The 20,401-nt window shown below is 37.7% G+C and overlaps 2 protein-coding genes across 3 annotated transcripts; one reads left to right on the top strand and one right to left on the bottom strand.

Moving 5' to 3' along the window:
- Positions 1-1,200: 1,200 nt before the first annotated feature.
- On the bottom strand, positions 1,201-11,677 carry gmfb (glia maturation factor, beta). The gene is made up of 7 exons (XM_053335315.1): positions 11,575-11,677; positions 8,142-8,238; positions 6,585-6,634; positions 6,267-6,316; positions 5,955-6,037; positions 5,772-5,845; positions 1,201-4,129 (listed from the first exon to the last, which is right to left on the bottom strand). Exons 1-7 carry the CDS (start codon positions 11,575-11,577, stop codon positions 4,058-4,060), a joined length of 429 nt encoding a protein of 142 aa, XP_053191290.1. The 5' UTR covers positions 11,578-11,677; the 3' UTR covers positions 1,201-4,057.
- A 1,624-nt stretch (positions 11,678-13,301) lies between these two features.
- On the top strand, positions 13,302-19,631 carry lgals3a (lectin, galactoside binding soluble 3a). Of its 2 annotated transcripts, XM_053335302.1 has the most exons (6): positions 13,302-13,439; positions 13,839-13,856; positions 13,952-14,665; positions 16,233-16,321; positions 16,548-16,704; positions 18,605-19,631. In XM_053335302.1, the coding sequence occupies exons 2-6, from the start codon at positions 13,842-13,844 to the stop codon at positions 18,758-18,760; spliced, it is 1,131 nt and encodes a 376-aa protein (XP_053191277.1). In that variant the 5' UTR covers positions 13,302-13,439; positions 13,839-13,841; the 3' UTR covers positions 18,761-19,631. The 2 variants fall into 2 exon arrangements, with proteins under 2 accessions (XP_053191277.1, XP_053191278.1); XM_053335303.1 differs by lacking the exons at positions 16,233-16,321; positions 16,548-16,704; positions 18,605-19,631 and adding an exon at positions 15,460-15,802.
- Positions 19,632-20,401: the final 770 nt, after the last annotated feature.

The raw sequence follows: 20,401 nt of genomic DNA, 5'->3' as shown, positions 1-20,401 counted from the left end.
ATCATTTCTATCTATTGTCCCAACATTAAAAAACTTTATTTCCTATAATTGCCATAATTAACACTGTTGCATGTTCAATTATTTTGAAGTATGTCCTTTTTTTTTTAAGTTCAACAAAAAATTTTGAATACTGTTTATTGTCCAGTAACACCAAAACATCTTATTAAATTTACTAATTATATTTATCTAATGCAATGACATGTACATATTATACATTATTGTTTGATGTAAATCTAAGCCAATGTTGTATATAAGGTAAAATAGGCCTACATTACCCATACAATGTTTATTCTGTTCATTTATTCAGAAAGACACTGTTGTTTTTTTACAGTGCTATTACTCTGTGTTATCATTTTTCAGTACAGAATGAAACTGAAAATTATTCCACAGCTTTCATCGGACCAGCTGGACCAGAGAAAACAGCAGTCTCAGAAAAACAGAAGGTTAAACATCACTGACATTTTATTTATTTGGACAATAGGGACAGATAGACGCTTTATAAAGTATGGGAAAAATACAAATATCTCAAGTTTCACTGATGCCATGAGGCAGCTGGTTATGATACATGTTCCAGGTGTGTTTTTATTAAAAAGGAAAAAAAACAAACAACAGAATAGTAGGCATTTAACCAGAGGACACCAAAAGCTAAACAACACATTTGCAGTAAAAGAAAAAGAGTCAATAGGCCAAATATACAACAGGTTCACCACATAAAAGGGGAAGCTATCAGATCCACATAACCGAATACATGGCTCAAAACCAAAGAGAGCTACTGGGGAGATTGTTTCTGTCACATGATCAACGTGCTGTCCATTACATCCCATTTCTATGAAAAGATAAGCAGCAGATGTTTTAAAAATGCAGCAGAGGCCAGATGTTTGAGGTGCAAGTGTATTAAGTTAAACAAATTAATAATTTAAGATAAAATCTATCTTCTGGATGCATGCAACAAAGCAGCAAATTCTTGAATAATAATTATAAAACTTCTGTCAGGCTTTTGCAAACTGTTCAGACATACACACATTAAAGCGTGCTCTTCATTTACAGTAGCTTTCCACATTTTAGAGGTTTTAAGAATTTCCTTTAGAAAAAGACAACAGCTAAAGCATGTTTTTATATTCACATTGAAACCAGTACATTGCACATATTTCAAAGGAAATACAAAGTTTAAAAGTTAGCCTGTATTGCTTTTGTCAGACACCTTTGATTTCAGATTGAGTTGTTGTTTTTTAAAATTTACCTCAATTTTTCAGGTTTCAGGGCTATTAAACTTTACTTTCACCCATAAAGGAACGTGTGCAACTGAAGTTCAAGTAAGAACAGAAACCGTTATGAACAAGTGAATCACACACATTGGAGTTTGGATGTTTTTTTGGCTAACGTTCAGCTAACAGTTTAAATCTTAGCATTGATGTTATCAGTAGATGACAAAACCAATAACAGTTATATAGTTGTTACTGTTGAACGAAACCCTGTCCTCACCTGTAAATAATCAAATAAAGTCCTAATTTGATATCAATTAATGATCTATATGAACAGGTGTGACTGCATAATTTGACTCATTTAGTTTCTATCATTTAATCTATCAAGAATTGTACTTTGACAGATGATGTCTCCTGGACATAACAAAAAACAGATAGTGTCTTAAAACAAAAAACATTAAATACCTCCCAACAAAAGCAATCACCTTCTATTTTTCTCACATACAAAAAAAATTGTGTAATGTTTTCATTTTGGCCTCATGATTTTTCTCAAAAGACATAAATATGACAATATTTAAGACAAGGCATTGGTATGTATAATGTAGCAGTATGACATCATACATTATGTGGCGATTTCCTGCCATGAAGCACTAAATTAGCCACAAGCCACCGTTAAACGTTTCCAAAGTTTTCTCAATAAAAGACGACACTGATGAGGGAACATGTGGATTTCATTTGTGTCTGTTATTCTTTATTAGGGTCAGACCAATATACCAAGCTGATATTGAGCTTTTATCAAGAATCGGAAAACTGCCACCACTGGTCAAATGGAGGTTTTCCCTTCACCAGTAACATAAAACCAGGTCAGTAGCACCCACAATATAATTGTATAAATGCATTTTAAGTACATTTTATGTACCCTCAAAATATCTGGGGCTGGTTGCCCTGCTGTTAAAAGCTGCTAATCCTTACTAGAATTAGTTTAGAGTTTTAGTGTGCTGTTTTAGAGGATTTTCCGCCCTCAGACGAATATAATTCAGCAGCAAAAAGGGAAAAAAATGTAGTTTTGGGGCACAAATGCAGCCAAATAAAAACTAAATTGAGTCTGTAAGTGTTTAATAGTTTTCAGTTTTTGTTGTTTTAATCCCTCCTTTATTTCCAGCCCACTGAATTTGAAAAGTGCTGAAGGCTATAGTTTGGCATTTTTAACTTCAATGTTTGATTTCACGCCCGATATAAGAGAATATAAACCCAACAATGTGAAACTACTGTAAATACTTACAGACTGCACTCTTAATATTAGATATTGGCACAAAAATATGAGCTGCTGGCACATTCAATACACAAATATCAGTATCAGCCTTCACAAAACCTATATTGGTCAAACCCTGATCTGTGTGGAAAATGAAAATGGTCCAGATGCTGTCTTTTACCCAACAAGTCTAAATATTAAGCACAACTGGCATTTGGATAAGTCGCAGCCGTCATCCTCAACACTGAGTGTCTCGAGGCTGCGACCACTATAAAGCAACCATAGTGGCTTTACATCAGAGTTAAGCACAACATTCATCAACAGTAATAACAACAAGAGCTATAATGCACAATAATAGCTAACAATCTCTATATAAAGACACAGCAACCCACTTATACAGAGTAGCCCAGTAGATTACGAAGAGGGCAGGTGACGCTGCCCTGTGTGCAGTGTTTTCATGGTCACTAGAGACAGAGAGAGGTTTCTTGTAAAAACTGTTCAGTCTGGAATGTTTCAGTGGAAATATTGTTATCAGACATGTGAAATCCTAACAAATATGCAGGTCAAAGGCTGAATACACTTTTACGCATAAATCACACTGTTTCTTCTCTAAACACAGACGCAAAAGATGTGATCTGATGACACAACAACAAATCTGCAGCGAGATGAACACCAGAGGGGTTTCTACCAGCTTGTTCAATGTGCACCAAGAGAAGGTACACACATTATACTTAAATCTTTTAGTGCCACTTTTCAAATGGTCTTAGTGTTTTTGTCATTTGTAAACTGGGGCGATTAGTGTTTGATACCTAAATGATCATTTAAATGCCCTTAAATTAATACTGAAGGAGAAACTGACTAAAACAGGACTCTATCTTGTTCTAAATTGCAGCTATGATTGTTCAGATGTTCTGGCAGGATGTTTGTTTGTCACAACAAAAGGAAATAACTGCTGTAAAGTCTACTGTAAGTGTACATAACCCTAGATACACCAGAAATAACCAAACATAATCTGAAAGTAAGACTCCCTCAACTTGTGGAAAATGATTAGAAGTAAAAAAGGTGAAACTAAAGAGGTTTACAGCTGCAAAAAGCAGACTGTGTAAACTACTTAAGAGAACCAGAAACCGTTGTTACAATGCCTTTTAAATTCTCCTGAATGAACATGATAAGGAAGGGCGGATGAGCACTATCAATTTCTGTCCACTTCAAGAGCTATGGGAGTGTTAATTCAATACAGACACGTAACTGGCACATGGAGAGATTGTACGGGAGACAAAATCAGACCTGCCTCAAATAGTATTCCAGTTTTAGGCTGGCAGATGGGTGAGGGTTTATATGCCGAGCATGCTGACAGTCACAGAGAAGCATGTGATTGTCTGAACCCTCTGGCACACTTTGAACTGTAAAATGCCCAAAAAAACCCCTCCACCAAACAAGTCTAAAACCGAGTACAGAAAGTATTTAGAAACACTATTTAAATCAGGTCTGGTATAAAGAGAAAGGAATCATTAACTGTGGTGTGTTCTCCCAAAGAAGTGACACAACACGCGTTGTGCGATCTGGATCCTCCTCACGTCCCAGACTTCTGGATGAGATGAGCTTAGCGGAAGAACCCAAGTTTCTCTCTAAGCCATTCCTCTGTTAGGTCCTCTGTGTTTCTGATCTCAAACACCTGGAGGAAAAAAACATAAAATGAAGCAAAGAACAGGATTTAATTGCAGTTTAATATAGCAGGTGATGTGAAGTAAAGTGAATCTGATAATTGTTTGTCTTTATGTGAAAGTGATTGCATTTTGTCATTCATACATGAGTGAATTTTATGTAACTGTTCTTTAAGACTTTATTTAAATGGAGAGGCAATTATCGTGCAATATTTGGCACCTGCTACATAAGAGTAAACGGTATGAATGCTGTAGAACAGCTGTGAGTTAAAAAGTAATGAGATGAAGAGAGATTGGTGTTTCTTGTTCTCTAACAGGCTGCAACGGTGATGGACTTTAAAACACATCTGGGTCGATGAAGCCTTAGAGCGATGTAATTTCAACCTAGCGTCATATGCACCATGAGGTCTATCTAATCAGCGCCTCAGCCATTTATTTTCATTTGGTTGGAAAATAGTGGAGTTAGAGCCATCAGCCGAATGACTTAGTACAGGCGCTAACGGGACCACCAGTGTATCTCGTAAATGACCCCACTAATAATGCCTGGATTGTTATCAAACTTCTACAGTAGTACAAATAGGCTCTTTACTCTTAAATTGATGCATTGAAAAGTTTGTAAGTACACCAGGAGTTTATTAAAATAACACTTACCTGATGGCTTTTACTCTGCGGCTACTGCTAAAGCTGTAAACATCGTCGAAATATCGCGCGGTCACAGAAATACCATGTGGTCTTGTGAGATCCCGCACAGACCATCTAGAGATCTGTGCGTGATTAGATGGACTTCATGGTGCGTATGACACTAGGTCGAAATTACGCTGAACCATTGCTTTCACTAATGACAGAGCTTCTCATTCATTTTATCATGTAGTGTTAATAAAATAGCACATTGTGTTGGCTATTTTTAATAAAGTCTGACAGTTCATGAGTGGTCAATGGTAAGATGTGAAGTTGGGATTCTTGTTTAATTCCTACATGCTCACATACTGTTAGCGAAGTGTTTTGGTGGCAGAAGCCCGTATTCAGAAACTGCTTTTAAACGAGCCCTAAGCACTTCTGTAAGGTTGTGATGTTACAGTTATTGGAAGGGTAAGCTGCCCCTTCAACGTCATTTATCTCATTTATGTGCACTTGTTTCATTTCAGCTCAGTGTGAGAGCCTCTACTGCATTTTGTTGTCATTCATGGTCATGATAGTTTCTCTCCTCTCCTCTGCTCTCAGTGTTACACACACAGAGCGGAGGAGAGGAGGCACTGACAGCAAAGGAAACGCTGCACAGAGGTCACAAAGCAAATAAGTCACTGCTCAGCCTTCCACAGGTTTGGTAACATTATCCTCAGCAGTGGTCATCTTACTTTACGGGTGAGTTTTACCCAAAGTCCTGGCTTTACTTAGCTACAGGCTAGGCCACAATCTGTTACCTGTGGTTGGTCTCGGCATGTGTCGCTCAGAAAACTGTCGGCCAATCAGAGGACAGGCGCACTAAACAGACATGAAACAGCCTGTTCTTGGAGAGGAGATGTAAAACTATACTGAGATGGTTCTTAGTTCTTAAAAACCATAAAATATCTTCATATGGATGTCAAGACTTCAAATAAAACACTGGACCTTTAAGGCTTTTTAAGGATCCGTGGCAACTTTGGGTTCACTAACCTTGGTCAGTTCAACCGTTTGCACCAGTTTGTTTTTGCTTCCTGCGTACATCATCTGCTGCTCTGGTCTGCAACCTGCCAAACACAAACGCACCAACATTTACAGATGTTCAGTTAAACAATGTGCACCATTTTTAGTTTTTAAATGTATAATTAAAAAAAGTAAATCTAGAGAAGTTCTTACCCACTGGACTGGAGAAGATGAAGCAGAGAGGATAAGACACGCGTCCATCATCATGTTGGTATTTATAACTGTAGACGATAAATGTTCCAGGCGCTAAGGACAGTTCACGGATTTCACATTTGGATTTGTTTTACTAGAATAAACTAACATGTAGACAACCTGTAAGATTAAAGTATCTATTTCCAAGCAAAGATCCACCAAATTAAAGCCGGAAGGTGAGGACACTTAAACAAATACTGCATTTACAACAGTTCACTATAATTACAGGCAGATAAGATTTTAAATAAAACATGTCATTCATTCAAAGGATATCTCGGCTGTCTCTCAGGCAGCTCATCCTTCAGATCATCAGGAGAAATGTCCTAAAACAAGACGGATGAGTCATCAACAGTGAAGTGAGGAACTCCTTAGCTGTTCTGGTTACACTTTATCCAGAAAAGCTATTAAATCCACTAACATTAAAACAGCTGACAAAACAAGTTTAACCACACAAAGTTCAACTACTTCACTATCACTTTCAGGCTGGTAGTTTCATTCAGTTTGGAGTGTTTCAATTTAAATGTGAAGATGAACACAAACTCAAAAATTAAAGTAGATGACGTTATATTAAGAGAGTAAAAGATAACTTACCTCGTGTTCTTCCTCAAGAATAACGAGCTGCTTGTCTTTATCGATCTTCACTGAGGGGTTAAAAAAGAAAACAAAAATATTACAAACTAACAGCAGCATGAAAACTGTAGCATGAGATTAGTTGTGGCACTAATAGCTGAAGTACTGGTAGTGGTTTGAATAGAGTTTGTAAAAAAAAAAAAAAAAAAAAAAAGACTAAAATACCAGGAAAAATACAAAAAACTCAATAAAACGCAAACAAGTAGGTATTTTATTTTAAATATTTGTGTATATATATATTTTTTCTATTGCAAATGGACTTATGTTAAAAGGTGAGTTTGCCTGTGAATCAGAGTCCTTGCATGCAAACACACTCCTAATCCAATTTCCCAGCAATAACATTTTGATCCAGAGATGGCGGAGGATAAAGCTTAAAGCTCAGTTTGATACTCAGACTGATGTAGCGCTGAAGCCACCTGCTCTATTTGCAGTAAGTGAATACATGTCTGTCCTCCTCCAGGCATATACTGATTTTCCAATCTAACATTAGTAACATGGATGCTTTGTCTTTTCTCTCTCCTTTTATATTATCTGGATAGGTTTGCGTGTTTACTGACAACACATCTGTCTTCAACTGTTGGTTTCAAAGCCAGAAACACAACAGAAATACTTCAAACAAAACCAAAACATTAAAGAGCTTGGAACTGCATGAACACGAATATGAAGCTTGAGGTAACAGCTGGTTGGCTTAGCTTAGCATAAAGACTGGAAATAGGAGGAAACAGCTAGCTTGGCTCTGTCCAAAGGTAACAAAATCAGCTTATCAGCACCTATAAAACTCACTAATTTACATGTTTTATATCCGCTGTTTAATGTGTGCAAACTCTCTGCAACAAAGCGAATACACATCTTTCCCAAAATGTCAAAGTACTCCTTCATGTATATTGCTAAACAGTCCATAAAGAGAAGAATAGTTGTCTCATCTGGATGAAGCTTAATTTACATCATTCATAAGATCAGCTGACAGAGACAGATGACAACACATGACCGCCTGACTGAAGAGTTCGGTTTAGACCTGCTCTGTGTGTAAAGTGCCTTGAGATAACTGTGATTGTTGTGATTTGGCGCTATACAAATAAAGATTGATTGAAAAGTTATTTTATCTTCAGTTCAGTCCATGACCAAAATACTTTGAGCAAGAAATGGTCAAAGCACTTCCTGAAAGTGGATTAATTTGAATCAGGATTTAAAGAGGCAACATGTCCGCTCCCTCCTTATTCCCCATTTCATTCAACCCAGCAGGAGGCCGTGACCAATCTTAGAGTTAATGGTACACTACGACCTATAAGTGTTGGCTTATGGCTTAGGCTTTACTGAAGAAGGAGGACACATTTTGGAAAGTGACCCAATTCTACAAACTGCTCTTTGTCAAGGATTTGGTTAAACATAAAAACAACAATTTAGAGAGTAACACAAAACTGGCTCACACCATCCTCCTCCACTGATGTTTGATCTAAAAACTCATAATCAATGAATGTGTGAGAAGTTGAATGGTATAAATGTGTTGCCGATACTCACTGACGATGGCCGCGTTATTGGTCTCCTTCCGGAAACGAAACTCCCGCAGCTTTTTAACCAGATCTTCGTCCACATCACACACAACCAGTGACTCACTCTGATTAAAACAACAAAACACGAGGAAATGAGCACATACGATACAACACAGTCAATTAAACTTCAAATTCACAAACAATTCATTTGTACCACACTTTAAACGGTACAATTCAGTATATTTAAATGATTATTCTTTGAATGTTTGTACGGAGTTAACCAACCAAAGCTTTGACCTTCAACATTTAAAACTACAGAGGACACATTCACCTCGACTAACCAAATGTTTCTGATTCATAGATATTGTCAGTGGTGGAAGACTGTGGCTAATTATATTATATATTACATTATTGGATTATTAATACTGATGCATAAAAGTTTAGACTGTCGTTTGAGCCAAAGTTTTCCTCTTCCACCTCCTTCACATACACACACGTCTCTTATGTGTTTAATACAGTGAAACAAAAGAAGTGAAAAATCCTGCACAGTGATTCTCTTTTGACGTTTAGATTTATTCATCTTTATCTAACATCATGTAGGTTGAGGAAACCTAAACCTGGCTTTTTTCTGATGTCAAAAGCTTCTCAAAGGATGAAATAGATTTGCTGTCAACCTGAAATGTTTAACCACATGTTTACTTTGAAAACAACGTGGGACTGTAAAGCCAGAGCCTTGTTAAATCTACATTTATCACAGTAAAATGGATCATTGTAATGAACTGGGAGACACAGAGAGGAACTGTTATAGTGTGAATAAAGAACACAGTATGTGGCAGCTTATAGCCTCCAACTAAATCCTACTGGACAGAATGAGTGTAACTTAATTATAAATACATTATCAATATAAAAAGTGCTGCAGTAAGGGACATATAAAACACACTTCTTATAATTACTATGTTCTGTTTTGAGCTGCAACATTTAGTTGATTAATTGATTAGGTGATTAATCAGCAACTACTTTGACAATCCAAAAATCATTTTAATCATTTTTAAGCAGAAATTCCAAACATTTACTGGTTGCAGCTTTGAATCTCAGATGTGAGGATTTTACACTTTTCTGTGTCATTAAGGAGAGTGAACTAAATGTCTCTGGATTTTTGAGTGTTGATCAGACAAAAAAGACATCTAAAAACATCACTGTGGGCTTTAAGTAGTTATAAAGGGCACATTTTTTTAATATGTTCTGACATTTCATAGACAAAGTAAATGATTTGAGAGAAGCCCTATCTGTTAAACATACCATATCTTCCTCTTAATCTAAATCTAAAATAATTTTAATAAAAGATATTCAACTTAATCTTTTGTTTAGCTTGGGTCTGTGACTAAACTAGCTGAGTGTGATTGAGTAACTTTGCAGAAGGTTTATATGAGTGGAGGGCAGCTGCTGAGACACAGACTGAAGCTTTAGGAGGTGCTTATGCATTTTAATACTTTTCTGTAAATCAAAGTGGTAAAAAAAAGTGGTAAAAACTATCTTCAAACATCTCGGTGCTCTGTGTACATCCTGCGGGAATACAGTCTGACCCATTATCCAGAAATAAAGTAATACACCAGTTCCTGCAGGATTTTAATGGTCTCAACCGGTGTCACATCCTCACACACACGCAACATTACATAACTCCATAACTCCACCACGAAGACATAAAACTCTTTAAGAGTCTCTGCAGAGTCGCTGAAATCTATAATTACACCTTCCTGAGCAGATGGCTGGTGGGAGTCAGGATTTCACTGAGCTTAGAGAAAAAGATCTTTTCAGATTAAGGAGAGACTGATGTGTCTGTAGTTGAGACTCACTGAGAAAAAAAACAACACAAAAAACAGGATGCATGTGAGGGGAAATATGAGGAACAAGGGTGACACTAAACCCCGGAGGTGGCCACAGGTTCAAATTCCTGCAGCTAGCTGGCTAGTTTTGGCTGAGACTGGCAGGAAATGAGAGTCAGCTAAGTTAAAATAAGCAGCTGACTGAATGTGTCTCAGGTGTAAAACAGAGACTGTAACATCAGTCTGAAGTCGGCTGTCACTACAGAGAGTCAAGCTGTCATGACACATAGTCAAAAGCTCAGAGAGAAGCATTTATTCATCACGATATAGGCGAGCTAGCGTGAGGGCAGCTCCCAAAAAGACGAGTTCAAACACGTTACACAGAAAAACTGAACCATCACAGGAAGCTCGGGAAGGTAGACTTCAGAATAAAAGCACACAACTTGGCTGGAATATTCTGAACGCTTTAACACGACCTCAGAAAACATTAACACTTGTTTCCAATGCATTTACCAAAACCTTCTCTGCTTTACACTCAGTCTTTAATTTTAAAAACACACTTTTAGCAGTAATGGACTCGACTTCTATACCTCTTTTCTAGTCTTTTGACCACTCCAAGTGCGTTTACACTACATGTCTCTTTCACCCATTTACTCACATTCATACACTGATGACAGGGGCTACCATGCCACACCCTAACCCAACCTGCTCGTCAGGAGGACACTAAAATATTCATACAATGTTGGCTCAGCTGCATATTTGACTAATTAACAGCTTCTTATTCTTTCACAAGCTCAGCCCACAAATTACTGTCACCTCTAATTATCACATGCTCCAATACTTATTACTAAACATAAAGATCACTGAAGCAATGCAACATGTGTGTATGAGAGCATTCCTCCTCATTTTAACAAAATCACTATGTAGAGCAGCACCACAAAACCTTTGATAGTGAATGAATAAAAAACATCACTTGAGATCAATACAGAGCAGAAAAGGTGAACCAATGCAGTGAAGTACAGTCACAATTGTTATTTTGTTTCATCTCATTTGAGGGTTTATTGTAGTCTCAGTCAGTCTCTGGATTATACAGTAATACAAGATATTTGATGAATACAGTTAAAAGTCTTTACAACCATACTTTACAGCAAATACTGTCTTCTGAATGATTTTCATTATTTTGTGTTTTTTGGTATAATCATTGCAGCCTGTTTTGAATAGAATAAGTTACTATATAATTTCTTTTCATTTCAACATTTAAAATAACATTACTTCACATACATGTGAAATATGTAATATAACCTAAAGCACACATTTTATTATGATATCTTGAGGATAACATTAGGAGCACACGGGTCTGTGGGAAGAGTTTAATGAAGCATATGTAATTTTTTCCAATTTTTCCTCGCACGTATTGGGTTTTTATTTTGAAATCCTCAACCGGAACTCATGTACCTCTCTACTCCCTAACTTGACAGAGGGTGGACCTCATGCTAGGCTAGCAGGCTAGCGCTAGCCAAGCTGCGACCTCACTTTTCTCCGCAAAACTTCACATTTTGTTCAGAGCACACGATTAAAACCTTAAACAAAGAGCGATAATGGCGGCAGCTCTGTGACAAACACCTCAGACATACTCACCATGGTTGTAGAGTTGAATATTTCCCCTGAAGCTGCAGCTGCTGCTCTGACTGTAGAGACGCTTTCAATGTTTTTTTTTCTCTTCTTTCACTTCACATCATCTTGTGACTGGTCCGACCAATCCCAAACAAGCGCCCCCCTCCTGTAAAAGTTGGTCATAAAGCTGTTCTCACTATTGTCCTGCACGCTGATTAGTTTATATATAAAATAAATAAATACATTTAGGATAAAGATCAACATTGATTATTGCAGAAAATCTATCTATCTAATAATTAGCAACACTAAACAACTAGAAGACTATAAAACAATACAAAATACAACGTGCAACGTGAGTCTGGAGTTGCCACAAGAATAATTACAGACTTTTATACTTTTAATTATTATTAAATAATTAATTAATGATTAAGAAAAACTAGTATAAATGTATTAAGTAAATTTACTCTTCAATGGTATATTATAATGATAGTTAAATATAATTAAATTTTCCAATTAACTATTTATTTGTTCTTTAATGTGTCTTTAGGTTATAAAGTATACAATTACTTTCACTGAAGTAAAGGATATGAATACTTCTTCCAGCACTGTGTGTGTGTGTTGTTTCTTTTTTAAATTCTTTATTCTTTGTTGTAGTGAATATACAGTATAATAAACAAAGAATATACACACAACCAGTCATTCGAGTTCATAAATAAAAATGGTATAAATTATATATAATAATTTCATAGAATGAAAGGGAACAAAACTAAATTAATACAAATTATAAGTGACATCAATTCAAACTTTCTGAATAGATTTTCATAATACATAAACTTTTCTTATTTTTTTATATATTGTAAAGACTCAAAATAGTATTTTATTGTGTTTAAAAATAACTTAAATTGAGGGGTTGGTTTTGATATTTTTGGCTTTGTGGGTTTGACACTTACCTAACTAAATAAAAAGGTTTACAATGCTTTTTATTGATAGCACAATTTACCATTACAATTTTATACACAAAACAGGAAATATTTTTTTTCAATACGAGTCTTATGTTCAGTTTTGATTTAAAAAAAAACAAAATAGAAAATGACCACTTGCAAAATAATTGAATAACATCTTCTATACAGTTAAGTTACAAAAAGGAGGAAATAAAGAATATGACATAAAATAATATGACACAGGAACTGATGTGCACTTATATTTTATACTTTACATATTTTTATGTATTCATGTATTTTATGTATTTGAATAATAATTTTATGGAGTCTATGGATCTTATGTTATTTCTGTATACTGTTTGTGCTCTCTTCTATTCTATATAAAGACAATAAAAACATAATTAAAATACAAATAAGTAAATAAATAAGAAACTTTTTTTTTAAAGGTTAGGGTTCATATATATTTATTAGAGGTTTCATCTATTGATGTTTAAATTATTTACCAGCTTAAGTGATTTTAATAGAGTTCAATTATGTGTGTGTGTGTCGTGCGTGTACGTGTGTGTGTGCGTGTACGTGTGTGTTGTATGTGCGTGTGTTTTGCGTGTGTATGTATTTGTGTGTGTTGTGTGTCCTGTGTGTGTCGTGTGTGTGTGTGTGTACGTGTGTATTGCGTGTGTATGAATTTGTGTGTGTTGTGTGTCGTGTGTCGTGTGTGTGTGTGTTGTGTTGTGTTCCAGAATGCACACACGCCCTTCTATTACGTCATGACCGAGGCGTGTTCACGCTTCCTCTCCACAGTTTGTAGTTCTTGGGAGCAGATGATCTCTAACGCTAGCTTGTAGTCCTCTACAGGCTAAACTAGCTGAGTTATCTGGCTTCCACAGCTGGATAAATCCACATCGCTGTTACCCGCTATCATTTGAGAGGACTCCACCATCTGGCGAGGTACAATAAAATATCATCTTTTTTTTTAACTGTGTTTAGACACCGTGGAGCTCAAGTAAACAGGCGAGCTAACCATCTGAACGCAAACTAACAGTTAGCTGCTATCAGCTAGCTCTGTAGCAAACTGTGTAACATCATTTGACTAAGGAAATAACTATATCCGCATTAATATGGAGCTAAAGCCGGCGTGGTGTCTGTATAACTTGTAATAATGATGTTACTGTTTGGTGAAGCTATTTCTGGTGTTCCCAAATGGGTTTTGTTGCTCACCAGGCGAGGATGGAAACATTTACTCTGCCATTACTCAGAGCCTCAGTGTGTGTGTGACAGCTTGCAATAATGTGCTGTTGTAACAACCTAATAAACTAATGAAAGTTGTGTCCTCTTGTTTTGTCTTAGATCATGGCAGATTTCTCGGTGAGTAAACATTATAAGTCAGTCTATTTTGTTACCAGATGCCAGTGTTTTGTGTTTTTTATTCAGTGTAACTTTCCATTTCCCTCCTTCTTCAGCTCGCAGATGCTTTAGGAGATGACACGCCGAGCCAGGCTAAGAAAATGGGAAACACCAACCCATCGGCCCCAGCTGGGAATCCTCCACCCGCTGTGAACCCAGGATGGCCCGGTTCAGCCCCCGGAGCTCCCACCCAGCCCTCCGCCCCGAGTGATTACGCTGGGGGATCTTCTGGCCCAGGGGCACCCGGGCAGTTCCCATTCCCCTCAGGTCCTGGAGCACCAGGGCAATATCCAGGACCTCCATCAGCACCTGGTGGGTTTCCTGCTGGCCCTGGGATTCCTGGACAATATCCACCTGCACCAGGGGCTCCAGGGCAGTTCCCTTCCAGCCCCGGAGCTCCTGGGCAGTTTCCTGGGCAGTACCCATCTGAAGGTTCTCCAGGACAGCTGCCCGGAGGTCCTGCTCCTTACCCATCTGGACCATTTCCCTCTGGCCCTGGAGCTCCACCTGGGCATTATCCAAATGTGCCTTTCCCAGGTGGTCAGCCAGGAGGAGGCAATGGGATGTACGGACCAGGTGGTCCAGGCGCTTTCCCCCCTCCAGCTGGCCCCGGTTCTTTCCCTGCATTCCCTTCTGGTGGCTTCCCCCCAATACCCCCTGGATCATGGGGACCACACGCAGGCGGCGGCTTCCCTCCAGCCCCTGGCCCCTTCGGTCCTGGTCCTGGGCCAATGGGTCCGTATGGTGGCGCAGCTCCAGGAGGCATGCTGGTGAGTACGAGAACTGTTTAAAAATAACTTTCTGTTGCTTGCTTGCTGCATTTCTTGGCAGATGTGGTTTTACTCTGGTGGGCAGTGGAGCATCTCTCCTGGTGTGGCAGTCTTTGTGAATATGGTGGAAATTATTAGCAGTTACCAGCTAAATGTTATTAATCATTTGGTTGTGGCTTTAAAGGACAGGTTCACAATTTTTCAAGTCTGCCTTAAAACAACAGTGAGGTGCTCACATGAACACTGTAAGAGGTTTTCTTCGCTGCATTCATTCTTCTCCTGTTCATACTGGTCTCACACTTCTTCAAATGCACTTTCAATGTAAATAATGGGGGACAAAATCCACACAGTGATTTTGTGCTAAAAGTTAACCTGAAGGTAATATGAGGCTTCAGCTGTCTGAGTTAGTCTTATCAGGTGGATATCTGCCACATTTACAGTCTTTTAGTGTCAAATTTCAGACAGTGTTTCCCTGTTGAACTGTAGATGAAGTATAATCACAAAGAGGGGCATTGGCACTAAAAAGATATCTACTTGACCTCAATAGTGTGGGCAGCTAAAGCTTCATATTAGCTTCAGATAAACTTTTAAAAACATTTTACACAGAAGGAGACTCGTGGATTTTGGCCTCCGCCACCGCTCACATTGTAAGTGATTGAAGGCACTGAGGGCTACATCTGGAGCTTTGTTATCTTGGGCTCTGCTGGGGTGCAAAGCAAAACATAAAACAGAAGAAGAAAAAACATCAAATAAAATCAAAATGCAGTTATCAAAAATGTATTCTTGTCTTTCAGCCCAGATATTATCCACCATATAATTGAAAGCAATGAACTCAACTTTTCAGTCGGACAAGGACGTCACTTCCAGATTCAACATGGTTTGATTAGTGCCATATAACACAGTGTACCGTCAGGGTTTGTTTTTACATCTGCCTGCACAATGTAATGTTTAATTTAAGTGCAATATGATATAATGTACACTTATAACAAGACAAATGTGTTTACTGTATTAATAAGACACTTCTCTATTATCTGCTAAAATTACAGTTTGATTACAATTTGTATATTCATCACTATTCTAACAATGGCTTGTCACTTTTGTAAATGTTTGTTATTAAAAGGTCTTTTTCTGTCTCCATTTTGCTCTGAAATCAATTTTTACTGTTGTTTCCTTGTAATTCTTTTTTAAAAATGTGAAAATCTCCAGATTTACTTTTAAATTTGAAGTTTTTGTGTCATCTGTGTGATCGCTGTGTGGGTGCATCGAACTAAACGAAACTAAAGAGATGATGACTCAGGAGCAGGAATGTGGGCATGGTCAAAGTTTTAAGTAATGTTTAACTATAAATGACGTCCTTATTAGCTGTGTGGTTATTTTAGTGATTATATGTATATTTCTGCTTCTGCCCTGGACAAATTATTAACAGGGTAAAAACTATTTGCATTTTCTTTTATTTCTCTTGATAAATACAACACATTATAAAAACTACACATAAAAGAGAAACTCCATTCAAAATAGAGCACATTAAATGTGTTCTCAGGGTCTAAAATGTACATATTTCTTTCAGATGGTGCCGTATGATCTCCCACTACATGCTGGAATCATGCCTCGACTTTTAATCACAATCGTTGGGGAGCCTGTTCCTGGTGGAGACAGGTAAAGTACCAACAGTGTTAAGTTTCTAATCCTATAGATAGTGATGCTAAAAACACACCTTCTTAGTAACCCTGCATCCATCGTATGCCTCCACATTTGTTCACTGGTGATAAATATGCGGTTGTCAGTTGTCAGTGAAAGGAGAACATACACTTTAAAGACACATTAATACTTTATTCCTAGTTGTTATAGCTTCAGCGCTCATCCTTTTCTCTCTTCCTTGCAGGTTCAATGTCGATTTCATGAGAGGTCAAGATGTCGTCTTTCACTTCAATCCTCGATTTCATGAGCAAACTATTGTTAGAAACTCCAACCTGGGAGGCTGTTGGGGGCCAGAGGAACGGGAAGGAGGCTTCCCATTCGTTCAGGGCCAACGTTTTGAGGTAATGTGTCGTAGTTACTGAGCTGCAGCAAAGACTGGAAGAGAAAAGGAAGTCCATATTTTATATTTAATTAAGCATTTCTATTCCTACAACACCGATGAGCTCTCCACACAGATGTTATTGTGACTTTTTAGGAGTGTGTGGAGTACAGACTACACTTGACCAACATCTTTCTTCTTCATCTTATTATTATTATTATTATCATTAGTTTTTATCATCTTAGCCTTTTTTGTTTGAAAGTTGGAGTGAAGGGAATGACATGTAACAAAGGTGATCAGGGATTTGGGATACCTTCATCATCCTTATTAGGACATGGACTTTGTTGATGTTTTGTAATTTCTAGCTTACCTCCGCCCAACTTGAACCTAATCAGCCAGAATAAGTAAAATCACCTGTGTGTGACGGTGCAGGGCTTTTAAGATCAAACTAGTGAAACTTGGGCTCCATTCACATCACACATCTTAATGTTCAATTTCAGTCAGATCTAATCTTTGTGTATTGATGGTTCACATTCATGTTTGTAAGTGACGTTTATCCGGCTCCGGTATGAACACAGCTGAGGTCCTAGATGGCCACACGTGTAGATTTAATTGAAATGGGAGCCAGAGTGCCCAAGATTAACAACTGTCAAATAATACACATGGGTGACACTTGTGAATGTGTGACATAGCATGCGTCCATGTCCAGGATTATTGTGGGAGTCGGCAGAAAATAGAGATGATGAAGATGAAAATGAGAACAAGAAGGCAACATGTTTGTTTTTACTTGTCTGTTACGAGCCGACACGACACAAATGAAATATGTGCAGGGAAGTGACATTCATTCCAGTCTGACAGCAAACATGACACCAAATATGAAAGTGTCCCAGATCTGATAAGAAAAAATGTACACTTTGATGAAGAAGTCAGATCGGAGACACAAAAAAAATCTGATTTGGTTCACTTCCGCATGAAATGTGAACGCAGCCTTAGAAGCTGTCAGTCAGCTTTAAGGTGAGTTCTACTTTCTTTGTTGGCCATTGAAGGAGGGGTGAGGGTGTGCTCACACGTTCAAAGTGTCACACAAGATATTGAAAACGGGTGTAACTCAACTTTTATCTTTTATATGGGAGATAAAATGTGAGTCATGGGTAAATACTGAGACCTCACCTCACACATGGGTCGTGGGTCCACAGCTGTAGTTTAAACTGACGTCAGTGCTGCATCACAGAGTCCTCCGTCATGAACAGTAAATGTTGCATTTTAATACCACTGAAAATTTTCAATTGTCAAATATTATTTTTGCAGTGAAGATTCAACATGCAGGATGATATTTATGATCTTCAGTCATTAAAATATACTCCCTGTTTAGAGCAGAATTCATATCTCAGCAGGCTTGTTGTTGTCTGTATTTACAGTACTACAATAATAATAATAACTAATAATAAGTAGAATAAGTTTATAAAGCTCTTTTCAAAACAGAAGTCAGTAAGTGCTTTCCATAAAAATGAAAAAAGGCAATAAAAAGCTTATAATGAATAAAATATTGTAATGAAATGATAACCTACAGTGAAAGATAATAAAGCAATCAATAAAAAGCCGGTCTGAAGCCTAAAATAGTGAGTGTTTAAAAGTGACTCAGTAGAAGACGGCGTGTTCACTTACCTGACCTCCTCTGGCAGAAAAGGCCCTGCTACCGTTCAGTCTTTAGTTTTGACCTGAGAATTGACTGACCCTGACCAGAGGACCTCAGGTTGCATCCAGGCTCGTAGGGGGTCAGGAGGTCAGCTACAGGTTTACTTGTCACCCTACAGTAAGACTGCAGTATTGCAGTAGTGTTTAAAATATCAAATCTGTGTCACATTCATATCAGAACCACAGTGATGGTTAACCCTTTCACATCCTCGTTGTTCTCCCTGCAGCTGAAGATCCTGGTGGAGGACGACATGTTCAAAGTGGCGGTGGATGGCACCCACCTGCTGGAGTACGAGCACAGAGTGGGCGGGCTGGAGGAAGTTAACCTGGTGCGAGTGTGCGGAGACATCGACCTCTACAGCGCAGCGCCGAGCATGATCTGAATTTTCAAGAGCTACTAAACCAGATGCTGCACGGGAGACCTGGGTCAAACTTTACAGCTGTATTTGAAATCATTTCAAATACTTTGATGCATTTGATGGAATTTGCAAAGCGCAGTAGTCAGGAAAGTGCAGCCTTTGCCCACCTGGCACTTCTTTACTTATCACAGAACAGATGGCACATTAACCCAGGTCGGCACAATATAATCCTTTTCTTTTTTTTTCTGCTGGATGATGTCTCATTTTATAACCACTTACAGTCCATTATATTTTGTGACATAACAGTATCTACGTAGTGAATGAGGTAAAAGGACATCTGAAACATGTAGATGTTACAAATAGATACAAATTTATACTTATTATGATTGTTGAGGAAGTGGAAAAGTATGATATGTCCCAAACATTTCATATATTTTCCACTCGTATGCTGTATTTTGTTTACAGTACGTGATTGTTAATTATAGTTCAATCAAAACCTTGATAAGCCTTTATAATGCATGAGAGTGTGATGCTGATAATCAACTTAGTCTCCTCTCCGTCATCTTATTCCAGTTCTGGACGGCACTTAAAGGATTCACTAGCCTGTAGACGAATGACGAAGTTTCTTAAAATGTATTTATATACTGACATAGACCTTCTCCTTTCTTCAGTATTAATCCTGCTGTGCTCTCAGGCTGGAGGGTCGCACGGTGTCTTACTAAATATGATTTCATGTTGAAGTCAAATCTAATAGTAAAGAAAAAGAGAGAGGCTCAAATTAAAGTGAATAGTTGGAAGCAGGAGGTATGGGGTCTCTTGATTTGTTGCCAAAGATAACAGTGATACAGTATTTTCAGAGTATGTGCTTATAAATAAAGAGGCAACAAACAACGAATGACTGATGATGTCTGGTTGATTGAGAGTACTGTGCACTTCTTATGAGCTACCTGTCTGAACACTTAATAAACGACTTCCCCTGTTCCTGTCAGCAGTCACATTATCAGGGTTTTCCAGTGAATATCACAGTAATGAATAGGGCTGGTTATCGGTACTCGGTTAAGGTATCAACTGAAATAAATAAATACCAAATACCATTGAAATACCTGCAATCGATACTTTTGCACCCAGAGCTAGAAAATATGGCTATTTGTATGAACTTGCTCACAGCCAATTGACGCAAGCCTTCTCAGATTAATAAATACTAAAAGACTTTCAAATTTGTGTAAAAATCTAATCTTTTAGATGTGGAGGGGTGGCGGCATGTTATGCAATTTAATGCTTCTAGTCAAACGATGGGTATCAAATGAAGAACTCAGTTGCTATCAGTATCACTTTAAGGATACTTGGATTGGTACTGGTATCATACTTTTATGAATAATAGCCAGCACTAGTAATAAAACATAAATCATTGATTTCTTCTGTTGTACTCTTATAGAGTCAATTGCACAGATGTGGGATGAATCCATTTTGAGAACAGAAATGCTCAGGTGACAGGACCTCAGATGAAAATATAATATATATATATATATTCATGGCCAGTTCATAGAAACATTTATGGAGCAGTAAGAGGCTTATCTAATAATACATGTCCAAGATCTCCCTTATGTCATTACTCCTGCAATAAAGTAATAGCCATAAACATTTCTCAATGTATGGAAGCCCATT

Source organism: Scomber japonicus, chromosome 16 (genome assembly GCF_027409825.1).
Source record: "Scomber japonicus isolate fScoJap1 chromosome 16, fScoJap1.pri, whole genome shotgun sequence".
NCBI lineage: Eukaryota > Metazoa > Chordata > Actinopteri > Scombriformes > Scombridae > Scomber > Scomber japonicus.
The sequence above is the reverse complement of the archived record's forward strand: the minus strand, read 5'-3'. Positions and strand labels throughout refer to the sequence as shown.

Excerpts from the sequence above, each read along its gene's own strand:
- lgals3a (XM_053335302.1), top strand. Across the intron at positions 14,666-16,232 it reads CAGCTCCAGGAGGCATGCTG|ATGGTGCCGTATGATCTCCC; the intron begins GTGAGTACGAGA and ends TATTTCTTTCAG. Across the intron at positions 16,322-16,547 it reads CCTGTTCCTGGTGGAGACAG|GTTCAATGTCGATTTCATGA; the intron begins GTAAAGTACCAA and ends TCTTCCTTGCAG.
- gmfb (XM_053335315.1), bottom strand. Across the intron at positions 6,635-8,141 it reads CAATAACGCGGCCATCGTCA|TGAAGATCGATAAAGACAAG; the intron begins GTGAGTATCGGC and ends TTAACCCCTCAG. Across the intron at positions 6,038-6,266 it reads CTGCCTGAGAGACAGCCGAG|ATTTATCGTCTACAGTTATA; the intron begins ATATCCTTTGAA and ends AGCGCCTGGAAC.